Genomic DNA, 16,627 nt, shown 5'->3' on the forward strand with positions numbered 1-16,627 from the left:
AGCAGAATGTCAGGAAATGACTTTTCTGGAGTGTTGGAAATGACAGATGGTGTAAAAAGGAGGATGGGGAGGAAATAAGATGGCGGATCATTAATCATCTCAGAAACCATTTATTCTAAATATATCTTCTACTTCCACACCTTTGTACCTGCCTTTGTGAACAGCTTTTGTGGGTTATTATTTTTATTGTGATATAAATTGTCAAATGTAAAGCACAAGGTTCAGACACCCAGGACTTGAATGAAGACATCTTTTCACTAGTCTTTCATGCATCTCAAAAGACATTTTGATTTGAGCAGACCCCTTCAGGTTCCCATTTCAGGTGCTTGCATACATCTAAAGCCTCTAGTGGTATTTATTCATGACAACCTGTTCCTTTACATCATCCACATCACACAGGTTTGCTTTCCCAGCTTCCAAAAAGACAGTTGTCACCACAGTGACAGGAACACCCCAGTGGCTGAGCTACAGAAGAGTGAGTGGAATGTGCACCGAGTACATATTTTACAGCTAAAATGTGAATTGATGGATGCAGCCGTTCATATTTGCACAGAGTTTCTCCTTTTCTGGCGTTTCTTTTTTGCAGGCTCTTTCTCTGATGTTTGTTTTATTGATGGGACACAAACACGCTTGTGCAAATGACTGCGAGGAAGTAGGACAAAGGGATAAAAAGGATCAATCTTTCTTTGTCACTCTACTGTACAGCATTCTCTGCATCTATGTCCCTCATTTTGCCCAATGAAGCTGTCCTCGTCGTTGCATTTGAGAACATTTTGTCTGTGTGCTATTAAAGAGCAGCCAGTAATAAGACGAGGGACGCTTTGCGAGCTTCAGATCTGGCAGTGCCGTACAAAAGGTGGCCACACAATAAATCTGGCTTGATAAAGCCTAATGAGTGATTCACAGTCGCACAGTAGCCCCTGACAGCAGGCAATTTTTAGCTGATTCGCCTTATCGGACCATTTTCAAGGACACGCTTCTCACTCCCACTGTAAATATTTTGCAAGGTCAGGGGAAGAAAGACATTCCCCTTGCAGGCGAACAATGGCTGTCTTTGTCAGTCCTTAATATTTCAAACCTTGGTTGTTTTTTTCTCTGGTAGCCTTGAGTGCAAAGCTGCCATCATTGATATTTTGTAAAGTAAAACTTTTCAGCAAAATACTCTTTCTTTCTTTTTTATAGCGTACTCCCAGAGGAATCAAGGATGCATAAAATAAACCTCTGACAGAAGTAAGGAAGAAATCCAAAATAAGTTTTGATAATATTTACCCAAATAAAAGCATATAGAAATTATTGACATTTTCTCTGCAATGGTAGCCTAAGCCTTGGGAGCTCTGTTTTCCTTATATGATCTTTGTGGGCAAAGCATACATTGAAAATCAATTGATCCCTCAAGCAGGAAATCAACCAGCCTACAGAATACAAGGAGTCCATAAATGATTAGGACAGCAAGCTGTGCAGTTTTTACTTTAAACCAAACTCCAACTTTTTACACCAAAAGAGCGAGTCGGTGTTTGGCGCTGTTTGCTCAAACCAACTAAAGTCCTGGTATGGCTGCTGTGGTTGGATTTCCAGGCGAGCTTCCTAGAGGTGCTTCTCCCACAGTACAACTACTGCCCCAGCAGTTTCTGTTCCACACCCCAGTGCCACTGGATAGATGGTTCCTGCCAGAACCCTCTGAGTGAATTGATTTGACCTCCTTTATTTGTTTTGTCTTTGTTCTTTCTTACCATAGGCAAGCCCAAAGTTGAACTGACCTACGACAAGATGTACACAGTAACCAGCCGACTGACGTTCACCGTTAGCAAAGAGGATGACGGCGTACCTGTGATCTGCATCGTCGACCACCCTGCAGTCAAGGACTTCCAGGCACAGAAATACCTGGAGGTGCAGTGTAAGTGCTTCAGCTTGGTAATAAATTAGAAATCAGCATTTGATGGATATTTAAACAGCGCTATACTTTCCCTTTTTTCCTTTTTTCTGAGTATCATCTGCCTAACTCATCATCTTAATTCAGAAAAATGGACCGGATTAGAGAAGAGTGTTCCATTCCTACTAATTAAATGGAATAGATTTGCTTTTTTCTTACCCGCAACTAAAAGTTTAATGCATGAGGTGTGGCAGTGACATTGAAAGAAAATTATGCATGTTATAATGAATAAAAGGGGAAATTGGACTGTAACACAGTAGACAGTTCTATCTTCACTAATTAAATGACATAAACTTTCCACAACCTATCCCCCCACCACCCTCTGAAAGTTTGGTGAAAGGCTTTGCCATTGGAAAAAAAAAAGATTCATCTTGTGTGAGTAGGAAAAAATGAATGTAGAGGTGGTTTACAGATGTAACAAAGGAGAAGGTGTACAGGGTTCATGCAAAGCTGGGGTTGCAACAGAGAGGGTGAGATGGAGGGTGACGATCGACCCCTGAAGGGAGAGCTGAAAGACGACGTGTTTAGTTTCCTCCGGAAAAACATGTTGGTGTTAAATTTGAATTTCACTTTGCTCTTCTCACCTCTTTGTGAGAAGCATGGAAAAAAATCTGCAGCTCTAGTTGAATGCAAAACAGATGCATACTTAAAAAGCTATTATCTTGGTGGCACAATGGCCAGCACAAGCAGATCTTTTCAACTGGTGTTTTCCTGACTTCAGACATGCTTCGGTTGCCTGTGGAGTATTTTGGTGCAAACAGCAGAGTGCACAGTGTGCAGGTGGTAGTGTTTTGTGGAAAAATATTTCACATGTGCATCAGAAATAAATATTTTAGAGTTGTGTTTTTTCCCCTAACCTAATGTCAATCATTTCATTAGGAAGTGCAAACAAAATGCACGGCAACTATTTACTACAAATATTTGCTACAAATGCACGGCAACAGTGCAAAAGAATAGAAAATAAAATATAGATCTAAATATAAATAAATCGCCATAATTCACCCTTAGCCAGGCAACGCTCTTAAATTTAGCATCAGAAATTAAATGCCTGTCAGGAAGTCTGCATTCATTTATAAAATGATCTGTCAGGATCCAGTTCTGTTCTTGATATGTGCTTTGTGCTGCACGTAAAGCTTTTGTATCAGTTTACACCTGTAATTAAATACTAACAACCAATCTGCAATTTGCAGTTTATCTTTGATTTGACAAGTATGACACCAGGCCACTCTCTCTTAAATCCTTATTGTTGTTCCAAAAGGCATCTTTTAGTACTTCCTTGTGGTGAACGTCTGTGCTTTCATTTAGAAAGGTTAGCTAAAACCGTGTTAGCTCACTATTAGATTTTAAATTACAGGGTAATCTGTGACAGCTAGGATCACTTTCTTGTCCACCTTTGACGGCGTTAATATTTTAAGTCTGGGGTTCGTTTTGATGTTGTGAGAGAAATGGCACTGGAAAAAACTCCATGGTACTCCAAAAATGTAACTATTTTCAATTGAAAATGTTTTTTAATACTTTAATGCTGAGGGTATTTTTAAATAAAAAGTCAATGCTGAACCTTAAGAGCTGTTAGGAAGCAGCTGAAAGCTCCCTGTGGACACATAACTTTACATTTTGCTAATATGAAGTTAATGTTTATTATAACAATTAGAACATTTATTTCTGAGTTAGTTTTAGTCTCGGTGGTGGGGTGCTGTTGCAGAAGCTCTGTCATGTTTATTTCCCAGTGTTGTATGATGCACAGCCCTGATCACATGCCCTCAGGGTCCTGGTGGGAATAGATGAATGTCAATGTACAGCCATGCTTCTCCATGCAGGACCTTGAAAATTCATGGACAAGCTAAGATCCAATCCTTAATTTCCATTTGTTTTCATATTTATTGACAATATGCACTCATTAAGTGATCTTAGTATTTATTGCTGAACAGAGAAGGACTTGATGCCTTGTGCTCATACCATGACACTCTGCACCTCTATGCTTAGATTAACTAAACTAACCAGTGGCTTATAGATTTCTACAACATCTCTCAAAAACATAGAATGTTACTTATTTTCCTCAAGTGAATGAGACTCTAAATTTGCTGCTTCTATTTGTATGTGAGGTACAAACATTCTCAGAATTCATTAAACTCTCAAATAATGCCCCTGTTTTCATGTAGGAATGGTTAACACAATGTTTATCTATCTAATCATCTGACCTTGTTTATTCAACTAAATGTTCCTTAAAAAAACAACACGTGGCCCATAATGGAGGCCAGGTGGACACTTTTGCAGCAATAGCCACTTTTAATTGCAGTATTATTTATATATATATATATATGCACAGACGACTCTTCTCAATAACTAATAATAGCAATAACACAACACTGCTATAAAACAGCATGTAACAAGTAATTAAAATCCTAGACTGAATGTTTAGATCTTTTTGTTAATAGAGAATGGTTAAAGTTCTGTATTTATTGTTTCTGTAACCTTATGTCTTTGGCCTCTGGCATGTCCTAGCATTTTATTTAAAAAAATAAAATCTCTTCTGTCACTATCTGACCTTTCTCTATGAGCATGAGAGGAGGAGATCAGCTCATCTACAGAGGCAGAATGGCATTTCGCTGGCTTCTGATAACAGGGAGCTCACACTGACCACCCGGCTCAGTGCCTCACTCTGCTCCGTGCAGGGGCTGAGGCTGCCATGCTCTTTGCATACTGTAGTGGGTAACAAACAGACATAAACAGTCCTCCTCTCTACCTTCTCTTTGAACTCTGTTACACAGTTTAATATTACATAGCAACTGCTATTAGTGTATCCTTCCTATGTCCAGAGGAATTTTGTTTCTCTGTGGACTGTCTAAAGACTAACAGTCAACTGGTATGAATTAAGTAGATGTTTACTAATTGAGCACTCGGGGGATGTGATAAAGTGCAAAATGCACAGTTTGGAGTCACGATTCTGTTTTGTTGTTTTTTAAATTTATTTGTTTTAGCAAAAGGACCAGCATTGTATAAAATTAGTGGAAGTATTATTGTTTTTCAACCAACACCTTTCACAACTTTTACTTTGAAAGCTTTCTGTTTCTATAGCATTAAAAGGCTCTTAGTAGTCGTGGTTTTCATTGATCATACTGCCCCTAGTGGTCACTAATGTTACAGTCACACTAGAGAAAACAGTGAAGGAGCAGCTGACAACAAAACGTGCAATCGACACGCCGTTCCACCATGTCGATTTCACTATTTGCCTCTTAAAATCAGTAAAAAGACACGCATGCAGAATTTACAGTAAGTTGCAGTAAAAGCAAGAGGGAGAATTTTTATTTCAAGCCAACATGAAAATTACCACGGGAAAGCGTTTAAACAGACATTATTAACACATTTTCACGTAGATACATATTAGCTGCCTAGATTCATCATTTCTGGCAGTTAAGCACCCTGGAATGGCTTTAAAGATATCATCTCCCCCTGCTGGTAGTCCAATATCTGCATGTAGTAATGCAACTTCTGCAAGCGAGTCCATTTTATGTTTTGTCTGTTACAGGTTTTATGGATGAGACAACGGGTCAACCAAGATTATTAATCATTATTAAGCATTTCAATGAGACTTTAATAAACTGATCGTTCCCAGTTAGTTATTGGATTCAAAGCAACAGAGTCAGTCTGCTGTCAGTTTGGGATTGACTCGGGTGCAGCTGGCACTTGTATCATTATATTATCATTGATTATTGGTGATAAATGAACAAAAATCTGTGCAAACTACTTACATTCTACTTTTAATCTCATCCAAAATGGTAACATTGTTGCAGGATGGAAATTTACCTACAAATTTACAGGCACCCTTGCTTTTATATAGCATGTATAGCCAGAATTTAACAAGTAGTTAAGTTCAACCCCCGACTACAAAAACGAAGCACAGTCGTGCTCATTGGTGCACCCTGACTCAAATTGATTGCAGCATGTTGGCAATCTGCCTGTGTTTATTACACTAGATGAAAATTAGTCACAAACGTTAACCAGCCTGTCTATCAGAGAGTGACTCCAGCCAATCCAAGACTGACTGCAATTGTTTAGAGACGGGATGCCTCCCAAGAGGTGTTGTGTGCAGTTGTCTTGCAATCAGAAGTGCTCAGCCTGAGGTGGAATGTGCAACCGTTCATTGCCACGCTTACGAAAAAATTAAACACAGTCACCACAACCACCGTGTATTCCTAATCAGCAAGGAGATTGCTTTTGGACTATTTTACTCTAGTGTGACTGACCCAATAGCTAACAGAAAACTGTTTGGAAAACTTTGGTTTTTGTGTCGAGAACTATATGTACAATCTATGTATCTTTACAACCCCAATGAACTGTCTGCTTTTTCCTTCTAATTGTCACCACAGAGCCCTTCCCATTAACATATCTAAAAAGTGCATATGTCTGGTGAGAAAATTATGAATGACAAAACTAAAATAAAGCCTACTTCTGCAGTTTCTACAGTGACATGCAAGTTAGCTTACTGATTAGATGCAGTACACTGGTTGATTTACATTTCATTCACCCACTGTGTAGGCAATTTGTGAGTGGAATGGAGAGCATTGTGTAGTAAGAAAAGGCGAAGGAAAAAACCCCATTGTCAGGGGACAGCATAATTAAATAAGACACTAATGATTATGTGTATAAGAAAGCAAGCTGTTTGCTCGGATGCTGGGTTGTTTTTCCCATAAGGTCAGCTGGCTGCCGAGAGATGGATAGTGCCGTCTTGAGTGCTTATGAGGTGAGGCACACAATAAAGCAAATAATTCAGTTAGCATAATGATAACGGCTCTCTTGCATATGGTAGACACTATTTCATTTCCACTGAAGTGGCAGCATCCGAATCTGGCAGCACAGTGTTTTCCCATCAAACAGAGACAAGAAAGCTTTGCCATAACTACTTGAGGCTATCAAAACAACCTACAGATGCCTGGCGTCCTTCATGTTTATGGCTCCGAGATGACAAGGTCAGATGACGTCGTGAGCAAAGAAAAAGTTGCAGGATGCCATGTAGTGCCTGGAGTGGAAATAAAACCAAAGGGTTGCTGTCTAAATCCAAGCATGCCTACTGAGCAGAAGACTTGGCTTTTTGCCCATCTGCTGTCCATCACAGAAACTGAAAGCCAGCCACTGACAGGGTGTGATTTAGACAGATGGATGGCCAGACACGTGTTGTTTATTGCCGAGAAGGTCGGACAGCAGCGTGGAACTTTACCGCCAGCTTTGAAATCATAACTCAGCCTCGATCATTCCAACTACAGGCTGATTAAAAAACACACGCACCAAAAAGTGGATTTAGGCCATAAAAAGAGGAAGAGAACAAGAATAATTTGCATCATAACTGGTAAACTATAATTACTCTACTTTGAAATAAAATGGTTCCACTGAATGGCATTTCTCTCTGCCATTTAATGTTAAATTTTTAACAAAACTAGAACAAAACTTTTTTTTTATGGGGTAAAAATACTCTTATGCTCTTTTTATTACATTCAAGTAAATGGTATTTGTGACATCGATTGCATTTACAAAAAAGATGGGGATGATGTTTCCCTTTTGAGATGTGCTGTTGCTGAGCAGACGGCAAGATAAAAAGCAAATGTTCTTCGGTTTTCTGTCAGCAGGACACCTCATTGACTGGAACCATCAACCAAAACATACCTGGCATTTTTAAACCTTAGCGAAAGGTTGTAAGTCAGACGAGAGCTTCCGTTTCCCATTTCCCATTCAGTGCATGGCAAGAACGAATTCAATCCCTTATCCGTTTGATAGATTGAATAAAACATTACATTCAGTCGTCTCTTACGCCAAGGTGAAAAAAAGGCTTTGATAGCACCAGCAACAGCCAGTGCGATGGGAACAACCAAAACTCCACAGGTGCAGAGAATAGCACAGCGGTGACTGTCAAAGCACCCCACTGATTTGTCAAAACAGCATTCTTACATGCTTTTTTTCTCCAGCTGTAACAGCTACTAAAGTGCTTTTGCAACTTTAACCGGAAGCATCTTTGAACATACCAAGCTACTTGTGATCCTGCCCAGTGCCCACCTATCATCTCCTAGTGCTTTATGTTTTGCTGTCTTCTTTAATTTACATATCCACAAAAGATAAGATAAGACAACATTTATCAGTTGGCTGGGGCAGGGAACAGTGGCAAAAAGAAATAGAGCAGGAATAAAAATAACTTTATAGCCTAGAAACTAAAATGTACACTAAACAAAAATATGCTCACGTATAGCTGGTTTGATGCTCTGTAATCTGTATGCACAGGCTGTAATAGCAGGAAATTTAAAGGAAAACACCTTGAAAGTAATTTACTGTTTACTTAATGTCAAGTCAAATCCCCCCCGGACTAAGCAACATAGCAGCTCAGTCCTAATAACAATAACAGTGCCTTTTAGCAACTTAAACATGACCTGGCCTCCTCTGATGCTTGAACACTGCTGAGGCAGGTCATGGATGTTGTTCTTGTTGCTGTATTTCCTGTTAATCCTCGCACCTTTTAAGGGTTTGCTCTTCAGGCACCATTCTCTTTCTGTCTTTTTAAAAGTAGAAGCTATTTCAAATGCTTGCCCTGAACATTTTAACCATTATTAACAACTTTCTGTCTCTCTCTACGGTTTTTAACAACATCTGTATAAGGAGAACGCATTCAATGGAAAGATTCCCTTTTATGCTTCCTGTGTTTTGTGGGGTTCCCCAAGAGTCTGTACAGGGAATCCCTGATTTTTTTACCACGTACAATATAACCCTGGAAAAATCAAATGTCATGTGGAAAAGAAAGTGTTTGCAGGACCTTTAAAAACAAAGTATATCCCAGGATTTATCAGCCTGTAGAACCACCTTTAACAGCGATAACTTTATATAATTGTTTGCTGTGTGACTTTATCAGTCTCACGTCATTGTGGAGTCATTTTGGACCACTTTTCCTTTCAACATTGCTTCATTTCAATGAGGTTTGTGGCATCCGTTGAGGCACAACTCTTTTAAGGTCCCACCGCACCATTTAAGTTATGTTGACTTTTACTTGATCTTTGCTGCATTCTGTTGCTGCTGTGCTTAGGATCATTATCCTGTTTCATGACCCAGTTTTAATCAAGCTTTAGCTGTCAGACAGATGGCCTCAGATTTGACTCTAGAGGAATCAAATTTAAGAACAGAGAAGTTCATGTTTGACTCACTGACTGCAAGGTGTCCAGGCCTGTGGCAGCAAAACAAGTCCGATTTATCACCCATCCACTGACAGTTAGTATGAGGTGTTTGTGCCGATATGCTGCGATTGGTTTTCCCTAAAGGTAGAGCTATGCAATATGACCAGCCATCTCAACTTAAGTCTCATCTGTCAAAGGAGATTGTTCCAGAAGTCTTTTGGTTTGTATATAACTGTATGTCCCCTTTAAAATCTCAGCTTTCAAGTGCTGGCTTAGTATCTCCAATTGTCACCAGAAGGTGCTTTATGTAATATAAGGTAAAAGAGCCCACATTAAAAAAGAGGCCAATTTCTTAGATGTACTTAAGTTGATGACTAAAGTTATGCACCAACTAATAAATTTAATCAATATTTGGTTGCTTCTTTCATTTGAAGATCCGCAAAAAGGATTCACAGTGTTGTTCGTGGGTTCTGATTTTCAGATTACTCATTTTAAGCCTTGAATAGTCAAGATCTTAGATGTGATCTCCCTGCTCCTTGGACACCTTATTAGTGCTCGAAATCCTCCTTCAGTTCATATAAATGCGAGAAGTCGGCAAAGCTGATTGACACCAACCAATGCCTCGTGCAACTTCATTGTTCTGCATGTCACTCCCAGGTTGAATTGGATTTAGCAGTTTTACGTTCTACTCCTGACCACAAATTTCAGCTTTGATGCATGTGCTTATCATTATGTTGATACTAAAGTTATACTATAGATATTTTTACAGCAGACCAGAATTCATGATAAGAACTTGTAGTTTGTCACTAATGTTATCTGGATATTTAATACTTTGTGTTTTTCTCATTTTTTCAGACAAACCAGAAGTTAAGATCGTGGTAGAATTTCCTCAGGGTCTGACCAGAGAAGGAGAGAACCTGGAACTGTCGTGTAAATTCAGAGGCAAACCCGAGTAAGACACAAGCAAACACACGCAAACATACACATTTAACCAATTAATGACAGCCATGGTGAAACAGGTATGCCTGCCTGCTAACAGTTGCACATCAGTGTATTCACTGACATACCATCAGTGCATTGTGGTGTGTGGCTGTCTGTTACTGTTTTAGTTTTGCTGTTGAGAAGTAATGAACATAGCAGCAGTTAGCTTGCACTGGCATTAAAAAGCATCTGTACATGGAAAAGACATAATTTCAAAATCTATGATTATTCAATCACTTTTTTTTTTCACAAATCATGGTCACAATACATAATGAAAACGTTGCAATTATACACAAAAAAACCCCCAAAACTAACAAAAAACAAAACTAACAAAAAGACCCCCCCCTCCCTCCCTACCCGAGGCTCACATAAAGACAAACAGAACAAAACAAACAAAAAATGTTTTTATATAGTCAATAAATGGGTTCCAACAGAAGGCTGTACGGGGCTTTTGCTGGTAGTATTAGGAATACAGTACTATGCAAAAGTCTTTAGCCACCCCTGATTTCATCACGTTTTATTTCCTCAGAGGCAGACTTTCTTATTATATTTAAAGTAGTCTTGAGCAATCGTTCTCCAAGCTTTCTGACAGTCTTCCAAATTTTTCTTTGGATGTTGGCTGCTGTTCACTCATTTTCAATCCAGTCTTTGTACCTGACCATTTTCAGAGGAATCTTTTTTTTTTCAAAGCTGCTCAACACTGAACAAAGACTACAGAGTTTGACCATCGTGATTCCCATAGAGCTGTTAACTGAAAACTTTGCATATATGATAATTGAGGACAAAAGAAGAATAAGCACGCCTAAAAAAAAATATCTACAGCAGATGAACAGTATCCAAAAGTCATGTCCTGAAGAAAAAGGAAAAATCCAGCTCAGACTTGACACAGGACCTCAGAGTTGCATCTGACCCCGGCTGATCCAACAATGGAGAGTCATCAGAAATGGTGGAAGGGTGGCACAGCATGACAAAGATCCCAATTTCCCATTTTCCTAGAAAATGTGGGGTGGCTCAAGACTTTTGCACATCACTGTACATACAGCATGTTTTTGGTTTTTGGTATTAGAAATTTGCTCACTGCTGTATTTTTTGTTCTGCAAGAATATTCTGTCTGTCGAGTTTGTACTGACTAAAGCACTATTTACGTTTTTTTAATACGTTCATTTAGGTACTCACAACACTTAGGTATACAGTAAAAAAAAGCAACAGTGACTTGACACACAGTGTGTTTATGTACATTCAATCAAAACCCAATTCAAAGTGCTTTTGTTGCCTAAACCTAACCACAGATGGAAGTCTGGATGTGAAACCCGGTCCTTTGTGTAAGAGTCGCTTTGTACGCCCACCATCCACCAAAAACACCTCCTGCTGTCTATGTTACAATTTGTAAATGTGGCACATTGGCACACAAAAACTAATGTTAATCTAATGCAGCCAGACAGTACATTCAACCCAAGCATAGAAAAAGGAAAAACACAAAAGCACTATTAGTTTGTGATTTATTGGAGCCTTCGTTGAACTATGAGAAAACATGCAAATATGGAGTGCATATTGCTATTCACAGTATCATGCATTAATTTCATCTGAGGCTTCCAGACCATTCATGGTTACACTGCACCTTTGAAGTTATAAAAGGACATAAGTCCAAAGACTTTCCCCCTTTGTAGTTAGTATAAGACCGCAAAATAAAAGTGAATGGAGAAAAGCAGACAGAAAATATTCTACTGGATTTGAGAACTCAGAAGCAGCAGTGGGTTTAGTTGAGGTAAAATGGCGAGGATACTATAAATTTAGTTCTCTCATTAGCTAAACTGGCATAACTTATAATGCCAGTGATGAATCATTGGCTTATTGTAAGCATAGAGTTTTTATTCTCTTTTGATGGGTAACATAACATATACTGCACACACCTCCAAAGTATGTGTCTGTGTGTATGAGTGAGACACGTTATATATGTCTAGTGTACAGTACTGTGCAAAAGTCTTGAGCCAATCCTTCTTTATATTTTGCTCAGAAAATGGGAAATAGGTGCAGCAACTTATTGAAACGTGCAACATATATGGAACGACTGTATATAAGGTACTGTAAAAGCAGAGTCTGTATGGTTCTAACGAGCTTCAGAGTCAATATTTGGTATGACTTCCTTTATTCTTTAGCATAGCCTGAAGTCTCTTTTGTCATTTCTTTAACTAGTCTTCTGGAATAGTTCTCCAGGCTTCTTGAAGGCCATTTATTCCACACTGCTTCAATAATGTTGACGCCTGGGCTCTGGGCAGGCCAATCCATGACTGATAGTGCTCCATGGTGTGTTTTTCTATCCAACTATGCTTTTACTACAGTGTGTTTGAGAACATTATCATGAAAAACAAAGCCGTTGCATGATCGCCAACACCACTGGGGAAGCTCCAAACCATATCAGAGCCTCCACCGTGATTTACAAATTACTTGCCACTCACTATTCTACCTACTGGAATCACTCCATAAGACCTGCTGGCATTGATTTTTAGTCCAGATCCTTTGTAATTAGCATGCGTCTCCGTTTTCTCCCTGTTTTCATTCCGTAAGAATGGCTTCTTGACAGCTACCCTTCCACCGGGACATTTCTGATGAGGCTTCAGTGAACAGCAGATGTATCAACTTAAGGGCTAGATGCATTTCTGAGGTCCTATGTCAGGTCTTTGCAATACATTTCCATATTTTTAGGGACATGACTTTCAAATGTTTTTTTCTGCTGTAGTTTTTTTGGTCTGTCGCTTCTTTTGTCCTCCACTTGTCTAGTTCCATCGACTTTCTTAAGGATGCACTGTTTTTGGCTAATAGCTTGTTATTAGCATCTGATTTTGGCTAATAGCTTGCTATTAGCATCTGATTTTGGCTAATAGCTTGCTATTAGCATCTGATTTTGGCTAATAGAACCTTGTTGTTCTTAAAGATGCAATTTAAAATTGGATCTTTGGTCAATTTTCTGTTATGTTAAGTGGCTTAACAAAAAAAAAAAGAATTTATCTGAAAACACCTTCTGTGGAGATACTGTTGGTTTTGTCCATTTTGGGTTATAGCTGTGGCTGAATCCATAAGCGACAACCTTTTCCCATTGTAGATATAAAAGGGCTCATTATAAGTAAGTTATCTGTGGACTGTTTACTAATTGGTGGGCCACCTTGTTCAGCTGATAGATGCCAGTGCTACAGGCAGTACTATTATCATGTGGAGCGTGCGTAGTCTGTTTGCTCAAAATACCACCCACGTGAATGCCACTACTCAACATTCACCCAATTGTAACGAGATGATCCGTGCCATGTCCTGGCATTTAAAAAAGTGACTCGTGAACATTGCCTCATGGGCTAAAACTTAGTTTTTGATGACAAATTAGAAAATTGGAAATGCCAAATGTCACAACTCTGTGGAAGAGGAAGCTAAGAGTGGTACATAAGCCTGACAAGCACAGTGTGTTGTTTTACTCAACACTGGCTCTAGAACTAATCTTCTCGCAGACAGCAGAGATTTCTTCTAATTAGCCGATGGAGTTCAGCTGATGGATAGAATGGCTGTGAAAGTACAGTTTCAGGGAGAAAAACTGTGAGTGGAATCTGATAAGGACCTGGGTCCTGGCTAGTCTAAATACCCATTACTGGCTACATAATCACGTAATTGAATGGCTTCTATGTTCGTTTTTCAGATTTCCAAAGGGGAAATTTGAAAACTGACCTGTAATTATGAAATACATCAGAATTACTGTGTGATATTTTGAGCAGGTATTTAATTACTGCTGCTTTAAAAGTGGAGGACCGAGCAGAAGGGCATTAATAATAGTGAGGGGAGTGGGTCCTAATGTCTTGCAGTTAGAATTTCAGTAGGCAGAGGGTTGAATAGGCTGGGTGTTTTTTCCCCTAAATGATGAGTGATAATATTCTGAAGGTATCTAGGGAAAGTGTATGAGGCTGAGAGAGACTATGTTGATGGATTCGAGACACTGGATATGCACTCATGAAGTCAATTTTGTGATTAAAGTTAAATGATTATTTGTGGTACACAGAGCTGTGAACAGAAAACTGTCCTCAACTAATTTTTCTCACCATTTTGAAAACTTACAGTGACTCGGTGCAAATAAGCCCTTTGAAATGCCTAGCCTTATCATCTGAAAGCTCCAGCTTGTTGCTCATTAGGATATTATTTCACCTGCATCATCGGTAAACCCAGCTGTTGGTTTGTTTAGATGGCAGGTCTTTGTGATATGAGATGTAATGGAGTGCAAATGAAACCATTAGGGAGAGCAGGGTTGAGCGTAGCCCTGAGAGCCTCCGGCAGGAGACCTGCTGAACTGTTCAAATATCAATAAATTGTACTTGGTGCTGTTGAAATCTATCAAATTAGTATGTTGACAAGCTAGTTCAAATTTGAACAGAACACAGTCATGAGATGAAGATGCTGTTATGAAAATTACATTACAAACTCAATGTGACCAACTTGCAGGTGCTTCTTTTGTTCAAATTCAAAGGTAAATGGCAGCCTTAGAAAAAGGCCCACGCCATGAAAACTTAATGGTTTCTGGAATCTGCAGACTTGAAAAGCAGTTTGTATTTTTGTTTTTTAGCATAAAAATATAGCTAAAAGAGGTGTTCACAACATTTTATACTGGATTTAAATGCCAACTAAGCTCGTTTATGTTTGTCATGCCCAACTAATGTCAGACAGTGTATTTATGAAGACACACATACAAACAGATTATCGTGTTAGTGACAAATGGAACCTAATAATTGTGTTAGTGACAAATGGGCCCTGTGTACCTGGGAGCGCACTGAGCACATAAATGCATACAAAAAGTGAATTGCGCTGCAGTAGAGGGTTAAAAAGTTTCAGAAGAAGTTTTTTACCTTGTAATGCGGTCGCTCTTGTCACGGACTTCAGCTGTCCTCTCTGCTGGAGAGTTGAAAGTTGGAAAGTGTGTGAAATTTAGTTTTTCGGGGAAGTGTTTTGCTAAGGGAATTAGAAGCATGAAAGAGTGATTGATAGTTATTACTGAAATGTGATTGAAATTAGTTTCCTTCCTTAGAGGTCTGAGTGAGGTGTAGACTTTCTAAGCAGGTTAAAATGCAACCAAACATAAGCAATCATAATTTCTTAGTGTGTTATTAAATGGCCTGTAGTTGTATAGTGCTTTACTAGTCCCTAAGGACCCCAAAGTGCTTTACACATCCAGTCATTCACCCATTCACACACACGTTCACACACTGGTGATGGCAAGCTACATATAACCACAGCCACCCTGGGGCGCACTGACAGAGGCGAGGCTGCCGGACACTGGCGCCACCGGGCCCTCTGACCACCACCAGTAGGCAACGGGTGAAGTGTCTTGCCCAAGGACACAACGACCGAGACTGTCCAAGCCAGGGCTCGGACCGGCAACCTTCCGATTACAAGGCGAACTCTTGAGCCATGATCGCCCACAGTTAAGTCTTTTTTTCATCTAAAGCCACAGGCCCCAACCCCTGGGCCACGGACCGGTACTAGTCTGTGAGTCGTTTGTTACCGGGCCGCGAGAGTTGAGGCTCGGTTTTGAAATTTATGGTTTTCAGGGTTTTTATCGTTAACTGTGTTTCCCTGGGTCTTTCCCTGTGTTGTAGTTGTGTCTTATTTTGAAAGAACTATTTATGCATTACCACCTGCGACCAGAGAGTATTAAGGGGCAGAGAGGAGGATGTTACTCTCAATGTTGTTAGCGTGTTTCAGGAGGACGCTGCTAATAAAGTTACACAATTGCACAGTGAATTTGCATTTATTATTATATTTACAAAATACCACAGTTTTTCTCTTGGTTGTATCATTTTATCCACAACACCTTAAAGGCCGGTCCGTGAAAATATTGTCTGACATTAAACTGATCCATGGCGCAAAAAAGGTTAGGGATCGCTGATCTACAGCTGATCTATATTTGTTAAATTAGGATTTTCCATGATTTTCTTTTTCAATATTCGACTATATACATTAATGGAAATATAATCTATAAGGTGAAAACAGTTTGGAACAAGGTTAAAAAGTCAGTACGTTGGCAGTACATTTGGCATCATAGTCATGGTAAAAAAAATGAAGCTACTGCCAATCAGACACTCTCCAGATGTTACTATGTAATAGATCAAAATCTAATCTAATCTAAAAATGGTTCAAGGTACAAGTTCTGGGCTGAAAAGAGGTGAAAAATTTGAAAGGCCTTCAGAAAGCCTGGAGAGCAATTGCTTAAGACCACTTTAAAAAATGACAAGAATGTCTGCTTTGTTAGAAGCGAAATACAAGGGAACGAGTGGTGACTCTTGACTGCACTTTATTTGTCAAAATCTTTGTGTGCGAAACCCTCGTAAGCACCTTTGCATTTGCCTACACAGGCAGCTCTAATGCATTTCATCTTGGATGACGTTATGACTATGACATCAACAGCTGAACTCTGTTTGCAGGTTCAGCCAATGCCAGCTTTAAATTGGCCCTCAGATTTAAACCTTAGTCGTAATCCAGTCTTGACCATGAATCAAAGTTAGAACCAATCTTTAACTGTCTTCACTTTTCACTTTCCCAT

The 16,627-nt window shown here is 39.3% G+C and overlaps 1 protein-coding gene across 5 annotated transcripts in view; it reads left to right on the forward strand.

Annotated features, from left to right (window-relative positions):
• The window catches only part of cadm1a (cell adhesion molecule 1a), a 471,740-nt gene that overhangs the window by 381,497 nt on the left and 73,616 nt on the right, over nucleotides 1-16,627 (forward strand). For all 5 annotated transcript variants that reach the window (XM_085470932.1, XM_085470933.1, XM_085470935.1 and 2 more), the window contains 2 exons: nucleotides 1,736-1,894; nucleotides 9,934-10,030. In XM_085470932.1, the coding sequence (XP_085327058.1) occupies nucleotides 1,736-1,894; nucleotides 9,934-10,030 (256 nt within the window). The remainder of the gene's footprint in view (nucleotides 1-1,735; nucleotides 1,895-9,933; nucleotides 10,031-16,627) is intronic.

Source organism: Copadichromis virginalis, linkage group LG10 (genome assembly GCF_057382275.1).
Source record: "Copadichromis virginalis isolate Kocher_CV1m ecotype Utaka linkage group LG10, C_Virginalis_male_GT1.1, whole genome shotgun sequence".
Taxonomy (NCBI): Eukaryota; Metazoa; Chordata; class Actinopteri; order Cichliformes; family Cichlidae; genus Copadichromis; species Copadichromis virginalis.